Source organism: Semicossyphus pulcher, unplaced genomic scaffold (assembly GCF_022749685.1).
Source record: "Semicossyphus pulcher isolate SPU_LCO1_2020_fin unplaced genomic scaffold, fSemPul1.0.p SCAF_7, whole genome shotgun sequence".
Taxonomy (NCBI): domain Eukaryota; kingdom Metazoa; phylum Chordata; class Actinopteri; order Labriformes; family Labridae; genus Semicossyphus; species Semicossyphus pulcher.
This window is the reverse complement of record NW_027211748.1, coordinates 13,979,928-14,000,283: the sequence shown is the minus strand read 5'-3', so window position 1 is coordinate 14,000,283 and position 20,356 is coordinate 13,979,928. Positions and strand designations below refer to the sequence as shown.

At 38.6% G+C, this 20,356-nt stretch overlaps 1 protein-coding gene across 1 annotated transcript; it reads left to right on the top strand.

The window, feature by feature from the left end:
- Positions 1 to 1,043: 1,043 nt before the first annotated feature.
- LOC138612230 (coiled-coil domain-containing protein 178) lies at positions 1,044 to 18,419 on the top strand. Its single transcript, XM_069685548.1, has 19 exons — positions 1,044 to 1,101; positions 3,828 to 3,964; positions 4,064 to 4,122; positions 4,213 to 4,292; positions 4,533 to 4,736; positions 4,860 to 5,080; positions 6,152 to 6,294; positions 6,602 to 6,755; positions 6,846 to 6,941; positions 7,168 to 7,304; positions 7,405 to 7,588; positions 7,708 to 7,770; positions 8,118 to 8,246; positions 8,345 to 8,458; positions 8,562 to 8,707; positions 9,000 to 9,159; positions 11,648 to 11,797; positions 15,864 to 15,998; positions 18,291 to 18,419. The coding sequence occupies exons 1-19, from the start codon at positions 1,044 to 1,046 to the stop codon at positions 18,417 to 18,419; spliced, it is 2,499 nt and encodes an 832-aa protein (XP_069541649.1).
- The last annotated feature ends 1,937 nt before the right edge of the window (positions 18,420 to 20,356 follow it).

Here is a 20,356-nt window from a genome sequence, read left to right as displayed (position 1 = left end):
GCAAGACAGGCATATCACTATTTATTATTTTTTAATATTTAAAATACATAGAATAAAATCTTTTTTACTGTATGCCTATGACTTTACATTGTAATAATTCTTTGGTGCACTGGATTGTAAAACACATGCCCTCAGTAAATAATATATTTTTTTAATTTGATCATATTGTTTAATTTTTGACCCAAAGTAATTACAATCAGTATAACATTGCAGAGATTTATGGGTTGCGGTTATAGGGCTTTTTGTGTTTGCAAACATCTAAAAAAACGGGAAATTCCTCATTAAAAGTCATATAGTTTGTATATCATTTTTGAGTGAGTTGGTCTGTGTTCTATCTTTAATAGCTGTCCAAACCTTGTGCCTCAGTTTCTAAAGGAACTTTCATATTATGTGTAATAATTTCAGTGCTGCTAAATGAGAGCACGAGCCTTCATTGCTGCTCTTGAACGTAACTCACTCTCTCCAAGCGCAGCCCCTTGTTGCTAAGCAACCTCCGCGGAAGATTGACAGCAGCAACTTTAGATACTTACTTGAAAAAACTTTAATGAAAGGCAACTTTTTTTTACAGGACAGCTGCGGCGTTGTCACACAGAGGAAGAACAATTACAAACTTCAAGACAGCCAACAGATAGCTGGCAGCCATTGTTGTGTTAATGCAAGTAAGTTGATAGCGAGACATTTTTCGCTTTCACTTTCTGCCATGACAACGGCCCCCCACCTGCTCATTAATATATCATTAGCTAAGTTAATTAACCGTTAACTTAACGTTAGCTAAGAGAGCGACATCCGGAGATGAGTGAAGGTATCAGTTGCAACTTTAGCTAACGTTAGCTACCTTTGTATTAAAGATTAACGTTTCAAAACTATACTCTCTAGCGTGAACGTGTACATAAAGCAGCCAATTAACGGTTGTGTTTTCTCCAAATACATTTCTGGATAATGTGAAATTTGCACGCGACGTCGACGTTTCCACACGACGGAGGAAACTGAACAGGTGTCTTTTTTTCCCTCTTTTTTTAAATCCTGACGGACAAGTTTAAGTGATGCCAGACGTTGAACCGCTCAGATTCCCATCAAGGGAAGGACGACCTAGTCAGCAAGGTGAGAAGAGTTTTCCCAGTCAACATACTATTGTTCAATAACTATTATTGTTATGGTTTCCTCTATGCTGTTACATATTGATGCATTCCTCCCTGAAAGAACTTGTTATTTGGTGCAGTAAGCGTCATACTAAACAGATGATGCTACAGTGGTGTGTTTTCAAAAATACATGAAATCTGATGGCAATGCTCAATTGCAACAGATGGACACTCAAGAAAATAGATATCCTTAAATATCTTAGAAAATATAGACAGTTTAAATGCATCAGTTTGTCTTGACAGTTGTCATAGCTAAACACATTGCACAATAGAAATGATGGAACTTAATTAATCCCCAAGGAAATATTTGTGCCAGGTTGCTCCAAAGTTACAGTACAAAAACGAGAAATATGAAATAACTCAAATATAAGCGAAATAAATAATATATTTGAACAAGTGTATAGAAGTTAAATGCCAAGAGACAGTGCCTAATATAATAAGTTATATTGCACAGGATAGTGAAAGATAAGTCATTTGCACATAGTAATAAATAAGAGATCCTTCGTGCTCCATTTTTCCTTTTGTTAAACGGGGAGGAGTTATACAGTCTGATGGCCACAGGTAGAAAAGACTTCCTGTGGCATTCTGTGGTACTCCTCGGTAGTCTCAGTCTACCTCTGAAGGTGCTCTGGTAGGACTCCAGTGTGGTGTGCAGGGGGTGAGAGGTGTTGTCCATGATACAACATCAGTTCCCATGCGTTTCCTCAGCATCCTCTGCTCAGACACTTCCACTAAAGGCTCAAGTTCCACTCCCAGGACAGAGCCAGCCTTCCTGATGAGCTTACTGAGTCTGTTAACGTCCTGTGTCTTCAGCCTGCTGCCCCAAGTTAGTCTGAACATGATTACAAATTGTCGCAAGTTCCCCCTGTTCACTCTTGTTAAGAAAGAAAACTTGCCAAAGTAAAGCCTAAACACAAATCTGTTGTCCAGTCAGTGCTTAAACTGGACTTATTTTTAGAGTTAGGGTAAGTTATTGTAAAATGGGGAATAATATTAAAATAGTTTAATGATAGAAACATTTAACTATCTAAAAGCAATAGAGAAATATCAGGTGAAGATGATTGGCTCTAAGTTTCACATGGGCCTGCTCTGTGGCTATAATACACCCTGCCATTATGATTTAGAGCTTATTCAGCCCACTGATGACATATTGCCTTACCACCTTCCTACCCCACTCGATTCTATCACTGTGTATTATTCATCTAAACTGCTCAGCAACAGATGGCTTATATTTCGGGTGTCCCTGCAGTTTTTCCTCAACTGTTCTTGTATTGATCTGAGTCAGCTCAGTTGCAAGCCATTCTACTAATTACTAAAACCTCGGGACAGGATTACTCAGACGGAAAAGGTTCAATAGTCCCAGATAGAGTTTGTAACTGACCTATTTCTTATCATTTATGGTACTTCTTTGTCTACAGATCCCTTACAGTTTTACTGCCACAAGGTAGTTATTAACCTGTCTTGCTTGGTGCAGGCTGTAATGTAAGAGCCTATAAGCTACTGAACACGTGATGCTTTCCTAAAAAGATGGCAGGCATCACCAGATGTCAACATGATGCCAAGACTTTGGCATCATCTTTAGTGTGCATATGCTTTCTTTTCTTTTCATGTCTCTATAGTTTTGTCAGTAATGCAAAACTAATCAAGGTATACTTGGTGTTTTCAATATGAATTTCTAAATACTACTCAATCTAGTTTTCAGTGGATGTTTCCTACCTCCAAATGCCTCCTGAGGTTATGTGGATTATGGATTGTGCAGCATCATGGTGTTCCTATATTTTTTATAGTTTTATTCCTGTAGTCTTTTATTTTTATCTTTTTCTCCTATTTCGGACTGTCTTCTACGTGGATCTGTGCAATATGGGTTATGTGCAATACATGTTTGTGGTCTTTTCAAGGGCATTTACTCTTGTTAACATGTGGATTGTGTTGGTTTCTATTGTTTTTAATTTATTGATCCCACTATAATGGGATCGAGGTGTGCGCAGCATTGGAGTCCAAGACAAATTTCCTCAAGGGCACAATAAAGTGTATCGTATCGTATCGTATCGTATATCACTAATTGAAGTTTTGTGTTTTTTTAGGGCTCAAGGACCAAAACTTCTGTTCCATTCATTCACTCATGAACAATTTGTCACCAGCATCAATTTGTTGTTCAATGATCTTAACATTTTAAATTAGGCCATGCTACATTTACTTGTGATTGAGCATGACATTTGTTTGTACTATAATATACACTGTAATATATGATATATTTCACAGACGTTCATATGAAAGATTGCAATCTGCAACACTGGTGTTTTTTATACCCTGTTCGTCAGCCAGATGGCATCCTTTCACCACTAAGAATTGGGCCCTTGGGTTTGTCTTGAGATGTTCGAAATTGTTGCCTCTGCTCCCCATGCAAGCAGAATCAAACAAAAAGTAAAGAATCACAGAGCATCTTTCATAGCCAAATTACATTTTTGTAATTACTTTTCAAAACAAATGAAGTTGGGTGAGTGTTCCAACAAAAGTCTGTTGTTTTAATTGAGGGATGGCTCATCAGTTTGTAATTTTTTAAATATTTCATGCTTTTTATGCTATAATGTAAAGGACAAATGAATAAGGATTGTTTTTTATTGCTTCTCAGAAAGTTTGTCCACGGTAAGTTGGATTTACAGATCTCAATATTTTCTGTTTCCCAAGACCAAGCAGATCTTCAAGCTGTCTGCTCTGGTAGACGTCGCACTTGTGCTTTGCTCAACAGTCCCTCGCCGTATGTCAACAGTGTTATTTACCATATCCAGGAGTTGAAGATGACAGTGGAAAATTGGTGTCAGCAGGTAAACTGATATGATCAGACCTGTGGAAGATTGTAAGACAAATATCAGATAAGAGAGAAAATCTATTTGAATGTTTTAATGTATTTTGTCTTGTATCAGTCTGGAAAATATCAACCACAGATCAATCAGGACAAGCACCATTACAGCAAAACCTTAAGGTGAAGCAATCTATTGTTTTTATTTTCTAATTCTTTTTGTAACAATCAGTACAATGTAAAAAATAACATGAGTTTAACCCCTTTTAACAGATTCCAGTCCAGAGACTCAGATACAGAATCAGTGACATCTACAGAGCTGTTTGTTGAAGGCATCGCAATCAGTGCAAGAGGTAAACTCATTTTGTTCAGATATACAATAAAGTCCTTACTCAGACTCTCTACATGTTAAAGAATAAGATTCTATCCAGTATGCTAATAATATACCAGTTTATGTTATCTGAACTTTGTAGTCGGTCCAGTTACGTTTACATAGCTTTGCAACTATGAGTTTCCTTCCTACTGTTTGAAGATGAAAGTGACGACACGGTTAAATACTGTGTGCAAATCCTGTGAAGTTTTTCATCCTCTAGAAAGTTGTACATTATCGCCACTACTGAAGAAAATAAATGATGTCCTTGGAGAGGTTGTGTATCTGATCGAGCGGCTGGAGGCTGATAGGCAGTATGCAGAGGAGGCTCTCCACAAAGAGGAGAGAAGAAAGCGCTTTTTGGAGAACAAAGTGGACAGCATCTCGCTGTGGAAGCAACAAGAGCACTCTTTTGTTGTCCAAAAAGGTCAGTGCCTTAAAGGAGTCTTGTTTTCTCCAAGACATTTCAGTCTGGTGAAGTATTGTAAGGCTGCTGTTGTTCAAAATGAATAAACTTTCTAATTAATTTTTTAATATTGTTTTTTCCCAGAGCATGAAGCTTGCATTAGAGACATCACTGAGCTGAAGTGGCAGCTAAAAGTGGAACGAGAGAAACTCGCAAAGGCCCAGGAGAAACTGTCACACACTGAGATGTTGAACCAGCAAATACACGAGGACATCAGCTTTGCCAAAAAACAAGTTCCCATTGTGACGGAAAACCTGGGCCTCCAGAGAGGCATCATTAGTCAGATCAACACTGCACAAGCTGAGGTAACATCTAATTTAGCTTTGTTTTAAATACTTTGATGTTTAAACTTTCGTAGCCAGAAAGGCTGGAAACTTAGGTTTGCCACAGAGATAGTTAATAGCTCTGTCTTTAGTTGTAGCTGAATAATTATTTTGGCATTTTGCAAGAATTAATCAGTGAACAAGTGAGAGTTTTTTGTGTACACAGTACAGTTGTGTCAAAATAAAAAATGTTGTTGATGAGTAATTTTCCAGGTAGGAAGAATGTGTTGAAGATCTCACAGATTTAAATCTCTGGTCGTATACATTTGGGTTCATAACTATAGTCCCAACACAAAACAAAGGTTTTAAACACCATTTCTGTGCATTTTATACATCAATAAGTAACCACGATGAAATGAGCACACTGGCTTTGTCTCTCCTGCCCGTTTGCTCTTTTCTAACTCTGTTTTTAATCCACAAGTGGCATGGCGCAAGGGATTGCAATGTTTGTTGGTCTATTGGTCCAGTGTTCATCCAACACTTTGGTCCAGACTGAAATCATTTTAACAATTGACCGGATTGCCATGAAATTTGCTCCAGACATTCACAGTCCCCAGAGGATGAATCCTAATAACTTTGTTTAATTCCCTGACTTTTCATTTGGCTTTTCTGCTTGTTAATTTCTTTTGTCCAAGTCAGGATGCACCCAAAATCTAATGACCCAATTCAGCCTCGGCTGGACTTTGAGTTTAATGCCTTCGTGCAAATACGACATGAAAGTGTGCCAGTAGAAAGAAGAGTGATGGGTGAGAGGCAGAGGGGTCACATAGAACAGATCACCTCTGGCACCAAACTATTGCAGCTTTAGGCTTGTTTGCTTTAAAACTAACAGCCTTTCTGGATTTTTTAAAGATTTGCCAGCATTTATGTAGGAAAAACGTTTTGGTGAATATTTGTCTTTTGGCAGTTGATTACTGTAGGTGTGTGACTATTTAGTTTCAACAGGGTATGATTTGACAACAGGACCGTGTACTCTCTGTAAAATTAGCACCTGATTGAAATTGTTCACAAATTACATCTGAGGAAAATAATTTCTTCAACTTCTTTTATCAGGCCGATGAAGTTTGCTCAAAAACACAAATTGATCTCCTCCTTATTAAGAATGAGTTAAAAAAGATGGAGCTGGAAACCAACAATGAAAGGACATCACTGGATCATGTGCTGTTGTTAATGAAGAATCAGCTGGCAAAAAAATTGTGAGTATCACTCCTATATGTAGTGAAAACAAAGAGGTTCACCTTCAAGGTGATACAACTGACACAGGAGACATCTGTGGATTGTGTATGTCATCTGTGGTTTCTTTCAGTTATCATGCTCTGTTGCAGATTGTCTTGTAATATTTAAGAGTATCGTGTTGCTTTTGTTGCGAGACCAACGCCTCCAAATGCAACAGCATTGTATTATGAGTTAGCGTGTGATCTCAACCTTCAATGAGCACTGGATTTCAAAAACTGCCTTTAATCCACCAACTTAATAACATAAGACAAACTGTTTCATGTCCAGGGAAGATTTAAACTCACTGAAGATGTTTGAGATAGATCTATGTGCTGAAACAGACGATGCTGAAAGGACAGTTGCTCTTACAGAGGAAAATTGCGCAGCCATAACACAACGTATCCCTGAAATGATGGATCTCCAGAAAACTGAAAAAGACCGGGTAACTGACATCATCCATGCTTTGATATTAAAAGTTTTTTTAATAGGACTTTAAATATTACAAGTCGTGTGTTTCTCTCTTTTCAAACAGATCCTGGAATTAAAACTTCAAACTGAAGAAGAAATGCAGAGGAATAAGAAATTAAAAGAGAAACTAATTTCACTGCAAGAACACATTGAGAAAACTGTACGTGTTGTCTGTAGTGTTAAACTGCCTTTATTATGTTGGTGCTGCTTTGGCTACAAATGTGTGTCTTGATAGTTCATTGGGCAGTGCATGGCACATAACTGCCAGACTATGATTGGACTCTCACTGCAGCTATGCATGCTAATAATGTTTGAATTCATGGCACTGTAAGGTGTTTTGCGTGTGCATCCACGCAGTCGCTCACTATATGTTATGTTATCCACAGAGACTCAGTGGGGAAGCAGAGGTTTCCTGCATAGAAGAGCAGCTCCTTTCAAAACGTAATGCCTTTACAGGTCTCTGTAAGGAAAACGTGGAGTTTGAACAGGATGTAGAAGACTACAGGAAAAAACTTTCAAAGAGGTACACTGTCAAAGCAAAAACATAACATAAACTGCCCCATCATTGGTATTACTCTATATAGAAGTGTGTTTACGGTCAGTTCTCTGTGTGTTTTTTTAAGCGAGAAAGCAGTGAGGCAGATGCGTGAGGAGAGGAAGCAGATGCTCCAGAAAATCATTGACAATGACGAGCAGTGGGAAAAGGCCAAGGAGGAAGTGACCCAAGTTGTAGCCCAGCACAGTGTCACCCAGACTAAACTGGAAGAGCAGGAGCAGCTCACCTTCATGGAAGAACAGAGGGCCAGGGTCAGTGACGACATATGTACATGTTCACTGTATAATGCATGGGTCACGGTTTGTAAGGAAAAAGTGAGATGCCAGATGCTTTCTCCAGTGTTCTTTAGTTCTCGTTTTATGCTCTGCAGAAAGCGATTGAAAACCTGAGGAAAGATCTGACGGGTCAGATGACTGCCCTGGAGCTGCTGAAGGTAAATTCATGAGACGACTCAAAGTCTTCACTCTGAACGAGAACATTTCACTCAGTCAGAGTGGGAGAAAAATCAAAGTAACTTTGAATTGAAACCTACCTACCACTGTTTTTATAAAACGTATTCCTTCTCTGTAGAATTTTTTTTAGCATACAGCTTTGTTGAAATGCATAGAGAGGTTAAGTTTCACAAAGCACAGCCTTTTCGGAAAGGTAGTTTCTTTTAAGAACACCTGTATTCATATGCATAACATTGTAAATACCCACTCCAGTTTCCTGTTACTGTTTTACCACCTATACATGTTTTTTCAGTACTGACATTCTGCCTTTTATTTTCTTTTGCATCAGAGTCAGTGTGCAAATTTAAATGAAGAATTGTATCGACACCAAAGGAGCTCAGAGCTAACGAACCGAAAACTTCAGAAAGAATTTGAAGATGCGTCCTCAGCAACAAAGGCTCTGGAGACAAAAGTTGAGGTACCGATAAAGTGCTGTCATGATAATTTCCAATACAAAAGACAATTTATAAAAGGTATAAGTCAATTGCATTTGTGACTAATCTTTGGTTCATATAGAAAATCAAGCAATTGACAGAACATTTGGAAAGGATTCACTGTGAACACAGGAACACATTAGTCAACCTTGACAAGGAGAAGAAACTGAAATGTGAGCACCTGAGAGCTGCCCAGGTAAGAAAAGAAAAATGTGGCATAAAGAAATTCTTGTTAGCACTTTAAAGTACACCTAGTTTTCTATTTTTTTCTGCATTAATGCTACAATTTTTTTTTGCAGGATTTACACACTGCCACTATAGAGAGATACGACAACACCCTCTGCAGGATCAGTGACCTTACGAAGAAGTGCGAAGAATACCAAGATGCTTCAAATAAAACGGAAAAGATAGCTGAAAGCATGCCAGAAGTCATAGCAGAACTTCAGTAAGTTAGTCATAGATAAGGCACACTTATTATAACAGTATATAATAAGAAATGGGATATTATTGTTGAAGACAATTCACCTACTCTAGGAGTATATAATCAAAATACTCCATCTTTTCTCCAAAAGTCTTGAGTATTGTTTTAATTATATTTGTGATATTGAAACATAATGTTTAGTATTAAAGTATGAATTTCTACCAGCTCCCCCACCAATGCAGCGATCATATATTCATAATATTACAAAATGATTGAGGAAATTAATACCATCTATGTGTTTGATTCCTCCCTCCAGAAGTGTCTTTGATGTGTTGGAATTCAAAAACAAATCAGCTGCTCTCATAATGAGCACTTTGCAGTCTGATATTAATAACTGCCAACAACGAACACAGCGATCCATGCAGACACACACCGCTCATGTTACAGCGAGACAAAAAGAAATGGAAGACACTAAGGTAACAACGCATTGTTCGGTATAACTGTCTGTAAATACATGACTTATTGTTGTGTCAAATACTGTGAGACAAGCTTTAAAAAACATCTCATTGTTTATTTGTTTGTGGATTAGTGTCAGCACATTGCTTGTCACAATACTTCCCTTAAGATGCAGAGAAAAGAGCTGCGTGCAATTAAAATTACAAGCCATGGTCAATCTTGTTTAAGTGCTTTCCCCACAATGACAACTCACTGTTGTTATAGTCTTTTGTCTGGACGAATTTGATGATGCGCGTCGTGGTGAGACGCAGTGCATATTCTGTTACCTGTAGGCCAACATTTTACATAGCAATTTTACTGTAAGCACACACTTTAAGATATCAAATAAGCATTTAATCTCAGGATGTTTTTGTTTCACTGTCAGAAACAGGCTGAGGTAAAAACGTGAGCATACTGTGCACAAAATGGCATGTATTTGAACCCTCTTTTGTGAGAGAAACCCCTATTTATTGTAAGGTTTTCATCTGCAGGATTATCAGCCCCAGCCAGAGCCTCTTTGCTGATGGGGGTTTCACATGGCTTATCTAATGTGAAATCGCCATGTGGTATATAGTTTCATTAAACGGTGATCAAGAATGCATTAGTTCAAAACAAGAAAAGGCAATGGAGCTTAAGCCGCCATGCATCCAAGTGCAGCAACTTTAAAGAAGTTGTTGGCGTGAGACAATTTAAGAATTAGAAGTCTTCCTCATAGACACAACTCCCATTAGCCAGATAAAAGTTAGTCATGCAAAGAAGGGTTTAGTCTTTTCACTCGACGAAATAAGATGATATAACAACAATACTCCTCTCCAAATAAAAAGATCACAGAGACTGAAGTTGTAAGGAAATTGGTCACTTTAATCGTTGCGGCCGATATAAAGCACACATAATGTCTGCATTAGCATAACATAATAAGCACAGTGTGCACTCAGAAATCACAGTGCATGAAGCAGAATGGTTAGACACTTTCAAATATTCTTATAAAGGAGATTTCTTCTAAAAATGCTGACCTAATACTAAAACTCTTATGTGCTCCTGTAGGTAAAGGTCCTCTTTATTAGAGAGCCATTCTGCTCAATATAACTAATAACCGGGTGGGAATGTTATGTAGCTGTATTATATAAATGTGTAAAAATTACTATTTAAAATATAATAATATAGCATCAAGGTGAAATAGGTTGACTTGCGTCATCCATGTCTTCTCTATTCAACCCATACATACATGAAAAAGTGTCTCATCTTTCATACATGCACCTATTTTTTTATTTGATCAGGGCCTGTCGTATGGTGAGCACAAAGTAAACAATGCAAACTGCCGACGCTATCAGTTTCTTATGGGCAATGAAGTGTAATTTGTTCCATTTACACTTCACAACAGCATCAGATGGGCTTTGTCAGTGCTGCATGGAGTAATTAAACCTGAAATCAATAGCAGGCATTTGTCATGTTTACAGCCCCTCTTTCTGCTGGGTTAAACTCATCACTTTAGTGCTGTTCTGTTTTACTGCAGAGACACACTTCATTATGTCTGCAGGTAGAGTTGAGATATTCGCCAGCAACGTATCCAGCACTTGGGAAACAGTGTTCACATGAAGAGGACATGCAGAAAAATGCATATTCAATTTGATTTATTTTCTAGAAAGGTGTACATTGTTGTATGCTTGTTATTTATATTACCTTAGCTAACAGCACAAAAACAGTAGCATAGTAGTAGTATAATAATGTACACACGCATAGCAAGTCAGTGATACAACTAAAGTATCTTCAAAATGATCCGTGTGGAGTTACTATTCAGAATGTGCAGTACTGTAAATTGATTCTCCAGTTCACCATATAAAGTCCTGTCATGGGTATCTGTCCATGGCAGATTGTGAGTCATGAAAACATTGATCTATGTGATCATTCAACGTGCATCTGTACTGTACCTAATGCAGCCTCAGCAGTTATACTTCTGTGCCAGCGTAGCTGCGGTCGACTACAAACATGTTGTCAAATGGCATCCTACCACTGCTGATTGCTCATGTTGTAAAATTCAAATTTTAAGTGAGAGTTTCTAATCCTTGTTACCTTTTGAGAATATTGGTGACAGCGAGAAATACACAAATCAGATACACCTGATTGGTATCAAGGCAGACACTAAGCCTATTTATCGGATCGGGTATCGGCCATGAAGAGATTGATCTACATTAAATAAGGTTTGTTCTGAAAGTCAGTTGCATTAATTGAGTCACAGAGGGACACCTGCTTAACGAGAAAAACAGTGATCCCTGGCCTCATGCTACCCTACATAAAAACAGTATGAAATACAGACTTTTATTTTGGAAATACCAGGAAACCAGTGTACTTGTTGTAGGTTTGTACATTCTGCAGCTGACCGTGACTTGCTTGTGTCTTGGTTGTTAATTAATAGAAGCTGTAAACACAATATTTTCCTTTCTTAAACCTTCTGTATTAATGTTTGTGTAGGATGCACTAAAAACTGCACTGCAGGAGAACAAACAGCTTGCAAGCGAGTACGAAGGTCTAAAGAAGATCCTCTTGGAGGCCAAACAGGAAGCAGTATCCTCATTCAGGGACAAAAACCACGCTGATGAGTCTTTCCATTATTACACACAGGTACAATTTATATAACCTTGAGTTCTATATTACTCTCCCTCACCCCCTCTGTTTTTAATTATGTTTTATGACTTAGAAATGCTCCTCTGTTATCTTATATTCCTTGTGTTCTATTCCATGTTCTTCCTACTAGATAGCTCCTCTTTGCATGGGCAGTCATTGTAAGAAGGTTTTAGTTTTGCAACCAGCGAGGAGGTTACTGCAGCAATCTAATAATGATGAGATAACTTGAGTGGAGGAGGATGATGGATGTGACATAATGTAATGATAGCTATGTAGTTTTGCCTCCAAGGGGAGTAAAGAGAGAGGTTGATGGTACATGTAAATACTTTACCTTCTACATCTTTTTGATTATAGTTTTTCTAAGGTGGTCAGAGGTGAAACGTTTTATTATGGAGGGTGTTACAAATGTGCCTCTGCTTACAACAGCTCACACTCCATTTATTAGGGAACAGCAGCAAACACGTTAGGATCAGACAAAAAAAATGTGCTTTCAGTGGTAAAATAGCAGCACAGGTCTTGACTAGTTGAGGGAGACAACTCAGCAGCATTTTACTGTTTAATCTTTATCGTTTTTGACACTGTTTAACTGCAATAGAATCACACACGACAAGCATAACACCAAGAAGAAGCCACACTGCTCCTGCAATGAAAAATACATATTATTTGTTCCAAAAATGACTAATACCTTTACTTGAGCAATTCCTCATCTAACTGCATGAATGTTATCAAGTGAAAAATGCATGCAAAAATAAAATCCTGTGGACAGGATTTTCCACGCTCATGATCAAAGCCTGATTTTCTTTTACTCCGGATTCAGCCTTCACCATTTTTGTTTGTTTCAACTCTACACTTCTACAACAGCAGCCTCTCGGCTAGTGTTTTATGCCTGAATTTAGTTTTTTTTAGAACAAGCTTATGATCAAACATGTTTCTGAAATGTAGATCCAGTCCTTTCACATTTAATCTGATTTATCCAGGAACATTCAAGCCCTCTTTTTTTTCCTGTTCCAAATGCACAATTATCCTTAAAATGTTTGCATTTTATGTCCCACTTAGTATAAATATTACACAATGCAATTGCCCTTAATTTGTTTGTAACTGGAGGCAACAAGGTAAATGCATTTAACATTGTGAGGATCATTTGAGAGATCACAAAATTAGTGCATGTGTGTGTGATGTCTCACACCAGTCATTTGTGTGTACAGAAAGCCCGTAATCTCTTTTATTAGATTCAACTGAGGGACACAATGACACCTTCTCTTAAGTATCCTTATATAGAAATATAATCCTTACAGCAGGCATCCCTGACATACAGTTCAGGTGACACATTTAAAAGAACCCTCCTTCTGTTTTCAAAACAACTGCTATACAACCTAAAATCCCTTAATTATAAACTGGCAAGAAGTGTCCAAAACCCTACAAAAAGCATCAAAACATGGAAACCTAAAACATTTACATTTATCTAGAACTGGGGTTCTCAAACCTCTCGGGGCCAGGGACCCCTTTCACGGAGGACCACCTCATAATCGTGACACCGATTATGCACTTTGCACCTTTACATGCCATTGGAACTATTTATATTGTGAAACTTATCAACCTTAATACTTCAGACCTGTTTCATAGTGATTAACAGAAAAACATTTCAACTTGAATCATGTTAATACCACTTACATACTTCAAAACAGAGGCTCATTTTATTCAAATTGCTTGTGGACTCAACTTGACAGCATTTGTACTTTTCAAGTAATTGACCTTAAAAGCTTTCAGAAAATGAACAGTAGCGAGACAGGAACAGGAACGGCTCGTTGAGACCTGAGTGAGTTCAGTGATTCATGACAGATTGACATGATGTGTCACAATCATGTCAGTTTCTATTGGTCCAAAGCTAAAGTGGGTGGGACTAATGGACACAATATGCTTGTTTCATTGGCACAAATGGTCCTCATCTGTAGACATGCAGTTTTTAATGATACAGCACAATTTAATAATTTATTATAAGTTTAGCATAATTATTTCACGGACCCCCAGGCTATGGTTTGCGGACCCCCAGGGGTCCTAGGACCCCACTTTGAGAACCACTGATCTAGAAGATGAGGCCTTATAATATGATGCTAAACTTTTACAAGCCATCACAAACAACCCATAGTTGAAAATATGTTAAAACACATGTTATAGTTCCACCTTTAAAGCAGATTTGATTAACCCTCCTCGAGCTGTCACATTGAAATACAGCTATTAGGTGGAACATCTAGTGTTGCTCCTTTATCTTGTATTAAATGTAACTAACTGCGTACCTTAAAAATACTCGGATAATGGAATGTAACCAAGTTCATATACTTAGGTACACATTTGTAGAGGTTGTACTTTACTTGAATATTTCAATTTTATGCTACTTTATATGTATACCCCCCCAAAAATTCTGTGCTTGTTATTCCACTTTTTGTATTTTTAGTAGCCAATTTATTTACAGAGGAAGTTCTTACACACAAGATTAAATATATGAGATTATAGAACATCAGTCACTGCCGTAGATAAAACTACCCAACAGTTTTAAAACACTTTGCCCCACCTTGAACAGCTGCAACAGTGAAATGCTATTTACATATTAATGCATTAGGGATAATAATTTAATAATGTAATGTATAATGGTATAAGACATACATGGCATTTTTCTCTCCAGAATGAGTATTCTTTATACCTGAATTACCATTAGCTCAAAAAAACGACATACATTAAATTACGTAACATTTAAAAGCCAGACTTTTCCTTGTAATAGATTATTTTTGTACTGCAGTCTTACTACTTTTAATTAGTAAAGCATCTCAGTCATTTTTCCACCACTTATGATAGATGGATAATGTGTTCTAGATTTATTACCACTGTCACCCAGGACAGGTGCGACCTAATATCCATCATCAACACTTCTTTATTGCACAGTTTGGAGATCTTTAGCTGCTTGCATGTGCTAGTTGTAGTGTTTTGCCAAATGAGCACATCACAGCTTTAATATACATGTATGTGAGATACAGATAATTCCATTAAGTCAACTGTTTAATTCAGCCACCCAATTTAAAGTGTTGCATATTTTGAGGTATGCAAACACCTTGTATTTTTGGAGTTAAGGAAGTATGTCCTATTTTGCACTTTTAATACAATTGATTGATTATTTATTAATTGTCCAATCATTCACAATATTCTTTTTTTATGAGAGTACTATGTAATGTAATGTAATAAGGATATTAATTAAAAATTCAACAAGTATGTACACATACAAATAGGCAAATTTCTCCTTTGTTAATGAAAAAACACATGATTAATGAGCATCTGATGGCACTTGCCAGTATGTGCCTCTTGTAGAAATCCTCTATATTCTACTGTACATGTAAGCATTGCTTTGTTTATGTGGAGGCTTTCAGCACTTGGGTTTAACAGGGTACACTATAAAGAGCATTCTTGTTATTGTCTTTCCTTCAGGAGCTGATGACTGAGCTAATTCGCTTTAGTTTTCAATGCACTGGGGAACACATTGCCAAGCAATGATAAGCTTTGTAGGAAGAGCAGAGAGATGGAGGGGGGAAGAAAAGCAATGGCATCTATCAGAATTTAAACCTCTTTGCTTGAAACTGTGTTCAAATAATAAAGCAAGCAGCATGTCTTTCCAAGAGACTAGGAATAATTTCTGGTTTCAGTGGGGGGTTCATGACTCTGTGTGTATGTGTAAAATATGTCTTGAGGGGATTGGTATAAAGTTAAACTGGGTGAAGTAGAAATATTTTACTCATCAGCTTTGCAGTCACAGAGTTTGCCTCGGCTAGAACAAAACTGCTGAAGCATTTAGAGAAAATTAACCCCCCATCCTGGCAGCCAGATGTGACTGGATTCTGATGAGTGCACACGAGTGGGCAGAGAAACCAAGAGACTGTGAAATTCCTGTCAGGCCCGTGTACTGCAGAATGGGCTATTGACTGCTTTCTCTATTCCCCTCCATCATTCTTCTTGAACACTGCCATTAATTTCCTCTCCTGCCTTACCAATTCCTTTTCTCTGCCTTCTCTCCCTCTAGCTCTCTTTGTTGCAGAAGAGGATGCACAAAGCTTTGGTGAAATACTTCAAACAACGCAGCCTCTACAGCCAGGCTGAACTGGACCGGTGCCAGGCTCTTTCTCAAGAGACCGACCAGAAAATAAAAACAGCCCAGGTATTTGTACAAATACATGTAAAACAGGGCGACAAACTTCACAACTGCCACCATTCATTTAAATGGTAAATCCCTTTATTCAACTTTTATCCCAGTGTAGGTATTCTACCGGATGGGAGCGTATTCTGTTGCATACTACAGTAACTCCATGTTATGCTTGGCATTGTTTGAGCCTCATCCGGCTACTTGTGTCTTCTTTGCCAAGCAAGGGCAGCCAGGCAAACATCCACCCAGGCTTTGTGCCTCGCTGCTATGGTGGAGTTAAAGACGCCACTCTTACATTACAGTCTATACATTCAGTCATCAGATCACAGACTCGTGTGATGGATGATGCGTCTGCTAGAGTGCCTATGCGGTGACTCCGTGTCTGAGGCTAGCTCTGCCTCTCCAGACAACTCTATATACACAACACCCTGTGTTCGGTGACATTGCATTAACATTTGAACCTGTTTAGCAGGGGCATTCTCAGCTTTTACGGCTAATTTGGAGTGAGTTTATCAGCCACGTGGAAGATATCTTGTGTTACAGACTTTTCTTTGTGCACGGAGTAACCCTCTGCCTGTCTTGCACAGAGTTGCAGCATGTTCTGCAAGGTTGAGAAGTAAGGATCTTCATTTAGAGGATAATCGGTGTCTAATCTGTGCTGTGATGTGAGATGAGGTCAAAGCGGACGGAGAGACAGTGATGAATCTTTATGAAAAATCCTGTCCAGCATTACCGCAGAGCCAGGTGGCATGCAACCATGCTTTAAACTACTTTCTTCATCCTTTTTACTTCTTCTTTATCCGCTATCCACGTGTGTCAGATGCAATCATGTCTTTCTTTGTAAAATCCCTTTTTTGTTATTGTTGGTTCAATTGTTCAACAAAAAATGCAGAAATATTCAAAAAATTGATTAGAGGCTTTTTTGAGGGAGTACCTTGTGAAAATACTATTAAGTGGTTTCCTTCTCAGTTCCTCCTCCTCTGACTGCTGACATGTTTTTTTGATGGGTCCGCTCCAGACATTACAGGGAGCAGCCATGTCTCACTGGCCCAGCCTCAAAAGGCCCCAGCAGATCACAGCTCAAGGCAGGGAGGAGTAGGGCACAGGGGGAGGAGCTATCAGAGAGCTGCAGAGTGTGAAGGACAAAAGAGCTGGTGTATTCAAGCGCACCACACCGTCACCCGTCACAGCTCAGCACAGGGTCCATCAGAGCAGGCAGCACTCACTTTAAACAGGCTCCTCGTGAACAGTCCGGCTCAGAGTCTATCCTCCAAAAAGTACATATATAGAAGAAAAGAATAAAAAGCTTTATAAGTTTATAAGCAGGCGTTAACTTACAATCTGCATGATTATCTAAAAATTAAAGCAATATGATGATTCACATAGAAATGCACCAACAGTAACCAGAAGGTGCTAATGCACAGGGTATTTCAGTAGCTTAGCACTTAACACAGAGATTAACAATGTCATGATACACAGTTATTAGCACTGTTCCCACTTAGTATGAAAGAACTGTAGAAATCAAAAGTGATAACTGATACCGGTTGTAACTGAAGTTAAACCAGGCTGAATCCAGACGAGGCCTATAGTAATCCATCATGTCCACTTAACCCCACAAGCAGAACATAAGCGAGGTCAGGTTAGCGCTTTCACGGCTATGGCGTGCTTGATTCAGAAGCAAAATGGCATTTTGCACAAAAGTAGCTTAAGGGGAGGAAGGCCGGGGAACCCTAGGGTGGGTGGGTGGATGTAGGTGGGGGTGGATGTGGGAGTAGGGGGGGGCGGCGGGCTGTCATCCTGTTACACTCCTGCCAGAACTGGCAGTTCAGCTTTGTGTTCTGCAGTTTACACTAGGGATGGCATAATTGACAATGGCTAACAGCGGAGAGCAGTGCAGAGCCTTGTTGAATGGCCAGTAATGATTGGAGCAGACGCCCACTGCCCCAGTCCCCGGGGACAGTAATCCAAGATCCTGTTGCTGATATAATTGTTAGTCAGAGAATTTCTGCATGGCTAGGCCGGTTCAGATTCCCAAGCTGGTTGACAGTGCCAGGCAGTTTAATAGAAAAACTGGATGCTGAGGTTTTTAAAACAGAAGAGCACTGAACCTGGACGCGGTTCACCAGGAGCCTCTTGTTCTCCTTCCTCACAAAAATAAGAACAAGATGGTAACTTTACTCTCACTATAGTAGATCCACTATTAGCTGTGAGTGGGATGCACAAGTTTGTATCACTGCCTTTGTACAAAAACAGCATTTTCTTAATTAGCTTGTTTTCATTTATTGTTTTTGTCCCTTTCTTAAACAGGGAGGGTTGTCAGGAGGTATTCAGCTCATCTCTGCGTTCCTCCAAACCTTGACAGATGACTCTACTACCAGTGATGATGTCGGGGTGAACAAACAAGCCCGTCCAGATGCTGCTGGATCGAATGAGTAGATGCCTTCAGTTCAAACAGCAGTGTAATTGGACATTCACCTGTACCAGACAACTTACTTACCCTAGCACGCTTCACTATTCCCCCCTCTTTACTTGCAGCAAATCCATAACAATGAAACAGGTGACTTTCATGCTGCTGTCAGGACTGATCTAATTTTAGCTGGGTGAATGATTGCAATTGGCTTTGCCTCATCAGATAATTAATCTATGTCACCATTAATTGGAAAAGAGAATAATTACAGGCAGTGTTGACAGAAATTCTACGCTTCTCCAGATTCCAAGATCTAATTACAACTAGTGAAACCCTGTGACCTTAACTAGCACTTAGTGCACCTTGGCCACCTTGACCATGTCCATGTGAAGACCACTGTCTCATAAAAGACCCTGTTTTTGTTTCGCACTCTGCACTCCTTCACTCGCCCCACTCTCTGAAAGCTGTCTCCCTCAATCACTTTTCAATATTCAATCTTAATTTTGTGGAAGTTTAGCATTTTCAATGAGCTGGAGATGAATGATTAATGAATAAATTTAAATGCTTCATTTTGTCCATGGATCATTAGTTAAGTCCTTTGTGGGAAGGACCTGAGAAAGGAGTGAAAATTATTGAGACATTAGCCTGAAGCAATCCAGGGGTAAATAGTGTGCACAAAAGGATGTTGTGTGCGCACTATCCACTGGCTTTCTAAAGAACCCTGGGGAAACGGTGTTTTCAATTTGGAATCTTAACTGAATCACATTTAGTTCTTGTAGAAAATTGATTTTTGTTCCATCATGTTTCGACAATGTCATACTAATGGTACACAGTAATGCCTTTTTCATACAGACTTTTAAAGTTAACTAAAAGTGTTCATGGATAAACAATACAAAATCTTTTCAGACCTATTACATATTTTAATATACATTAAAAATAGAAACAAGTAGATAACAATGCTCACACAAAGGATTATATATAGGGTTGATTTAATATTGCATTCCTCGTGATTCCAAGGTCAATGCTTTGAGACTGCTCCTTACAAATAAGTGTTGCCCTCTCCTCCTGTCTGTGTGGTTGATAGAGAAGCTGTTGTTTGTCAATACACTGGATGGCTCTTCTACTCATGGGGACAGAAGGGGGCAGTGTGAACACAACAACTTAAGAAAGACATAATGCACTACAACATGGTCTAGACTAGTATCTGTAACCTAGCCATAGCATTTAATCTCAAATTAATTAATTATGATTATTCAGTCAATTAGACTTTTTAAATAATTACGCTGGAAAATAAAGTAAGTGTTCAAACTTGTTTTGTCTGTTTTATGAGTTTAGTTTTTTCTGTAGCCTTGAACTTAAACACACTATATCATATTGTACAAACATGCAAACATAATGGCACTAACTCCATACCTTATATTGACTACTTGCAAAGCCATGATGCCACAAGATGTCCAAAAGCACCTTGAAGAGAAAAATGTTCAGTCCGTCTAATATTCCTTACTGACTATATGGCAATATCTCAAATGAAGGTGCCTCCCAGATACATCTATCTCCTCTCTTTGCATCTAATCAATCCCCTAAATAAATGAAAGTGAGCCTCGACTGGATGTCATCACATTTATCTGCAGGCATGCCTCAATGTGCACACACCTTAATGCTGCTCCTCTAAAGAGGGTGGACTGTGGAAGTACTAATGGGACTACTTGACAGCTGAGATGTATTTACTTGTATGTTAGATGTTTGTTTCAGTATGATGAGGATGGAATATACAGCACAAGTCTCACTGTGATGTGATACATCTAAGCTGCTTTAGAAGATTTTTTTTGTGTAGTTTGGTATAAAAGCAGATTTTTCAAGAGACATGTTGTGAAAATCTGATTTACAGGCAGCATGATTCTCAATTTCCGCCTAGCGCCACCATGCAGACGATGGGCCCGTTTCGTTTGGATTCACTTCACCGGTT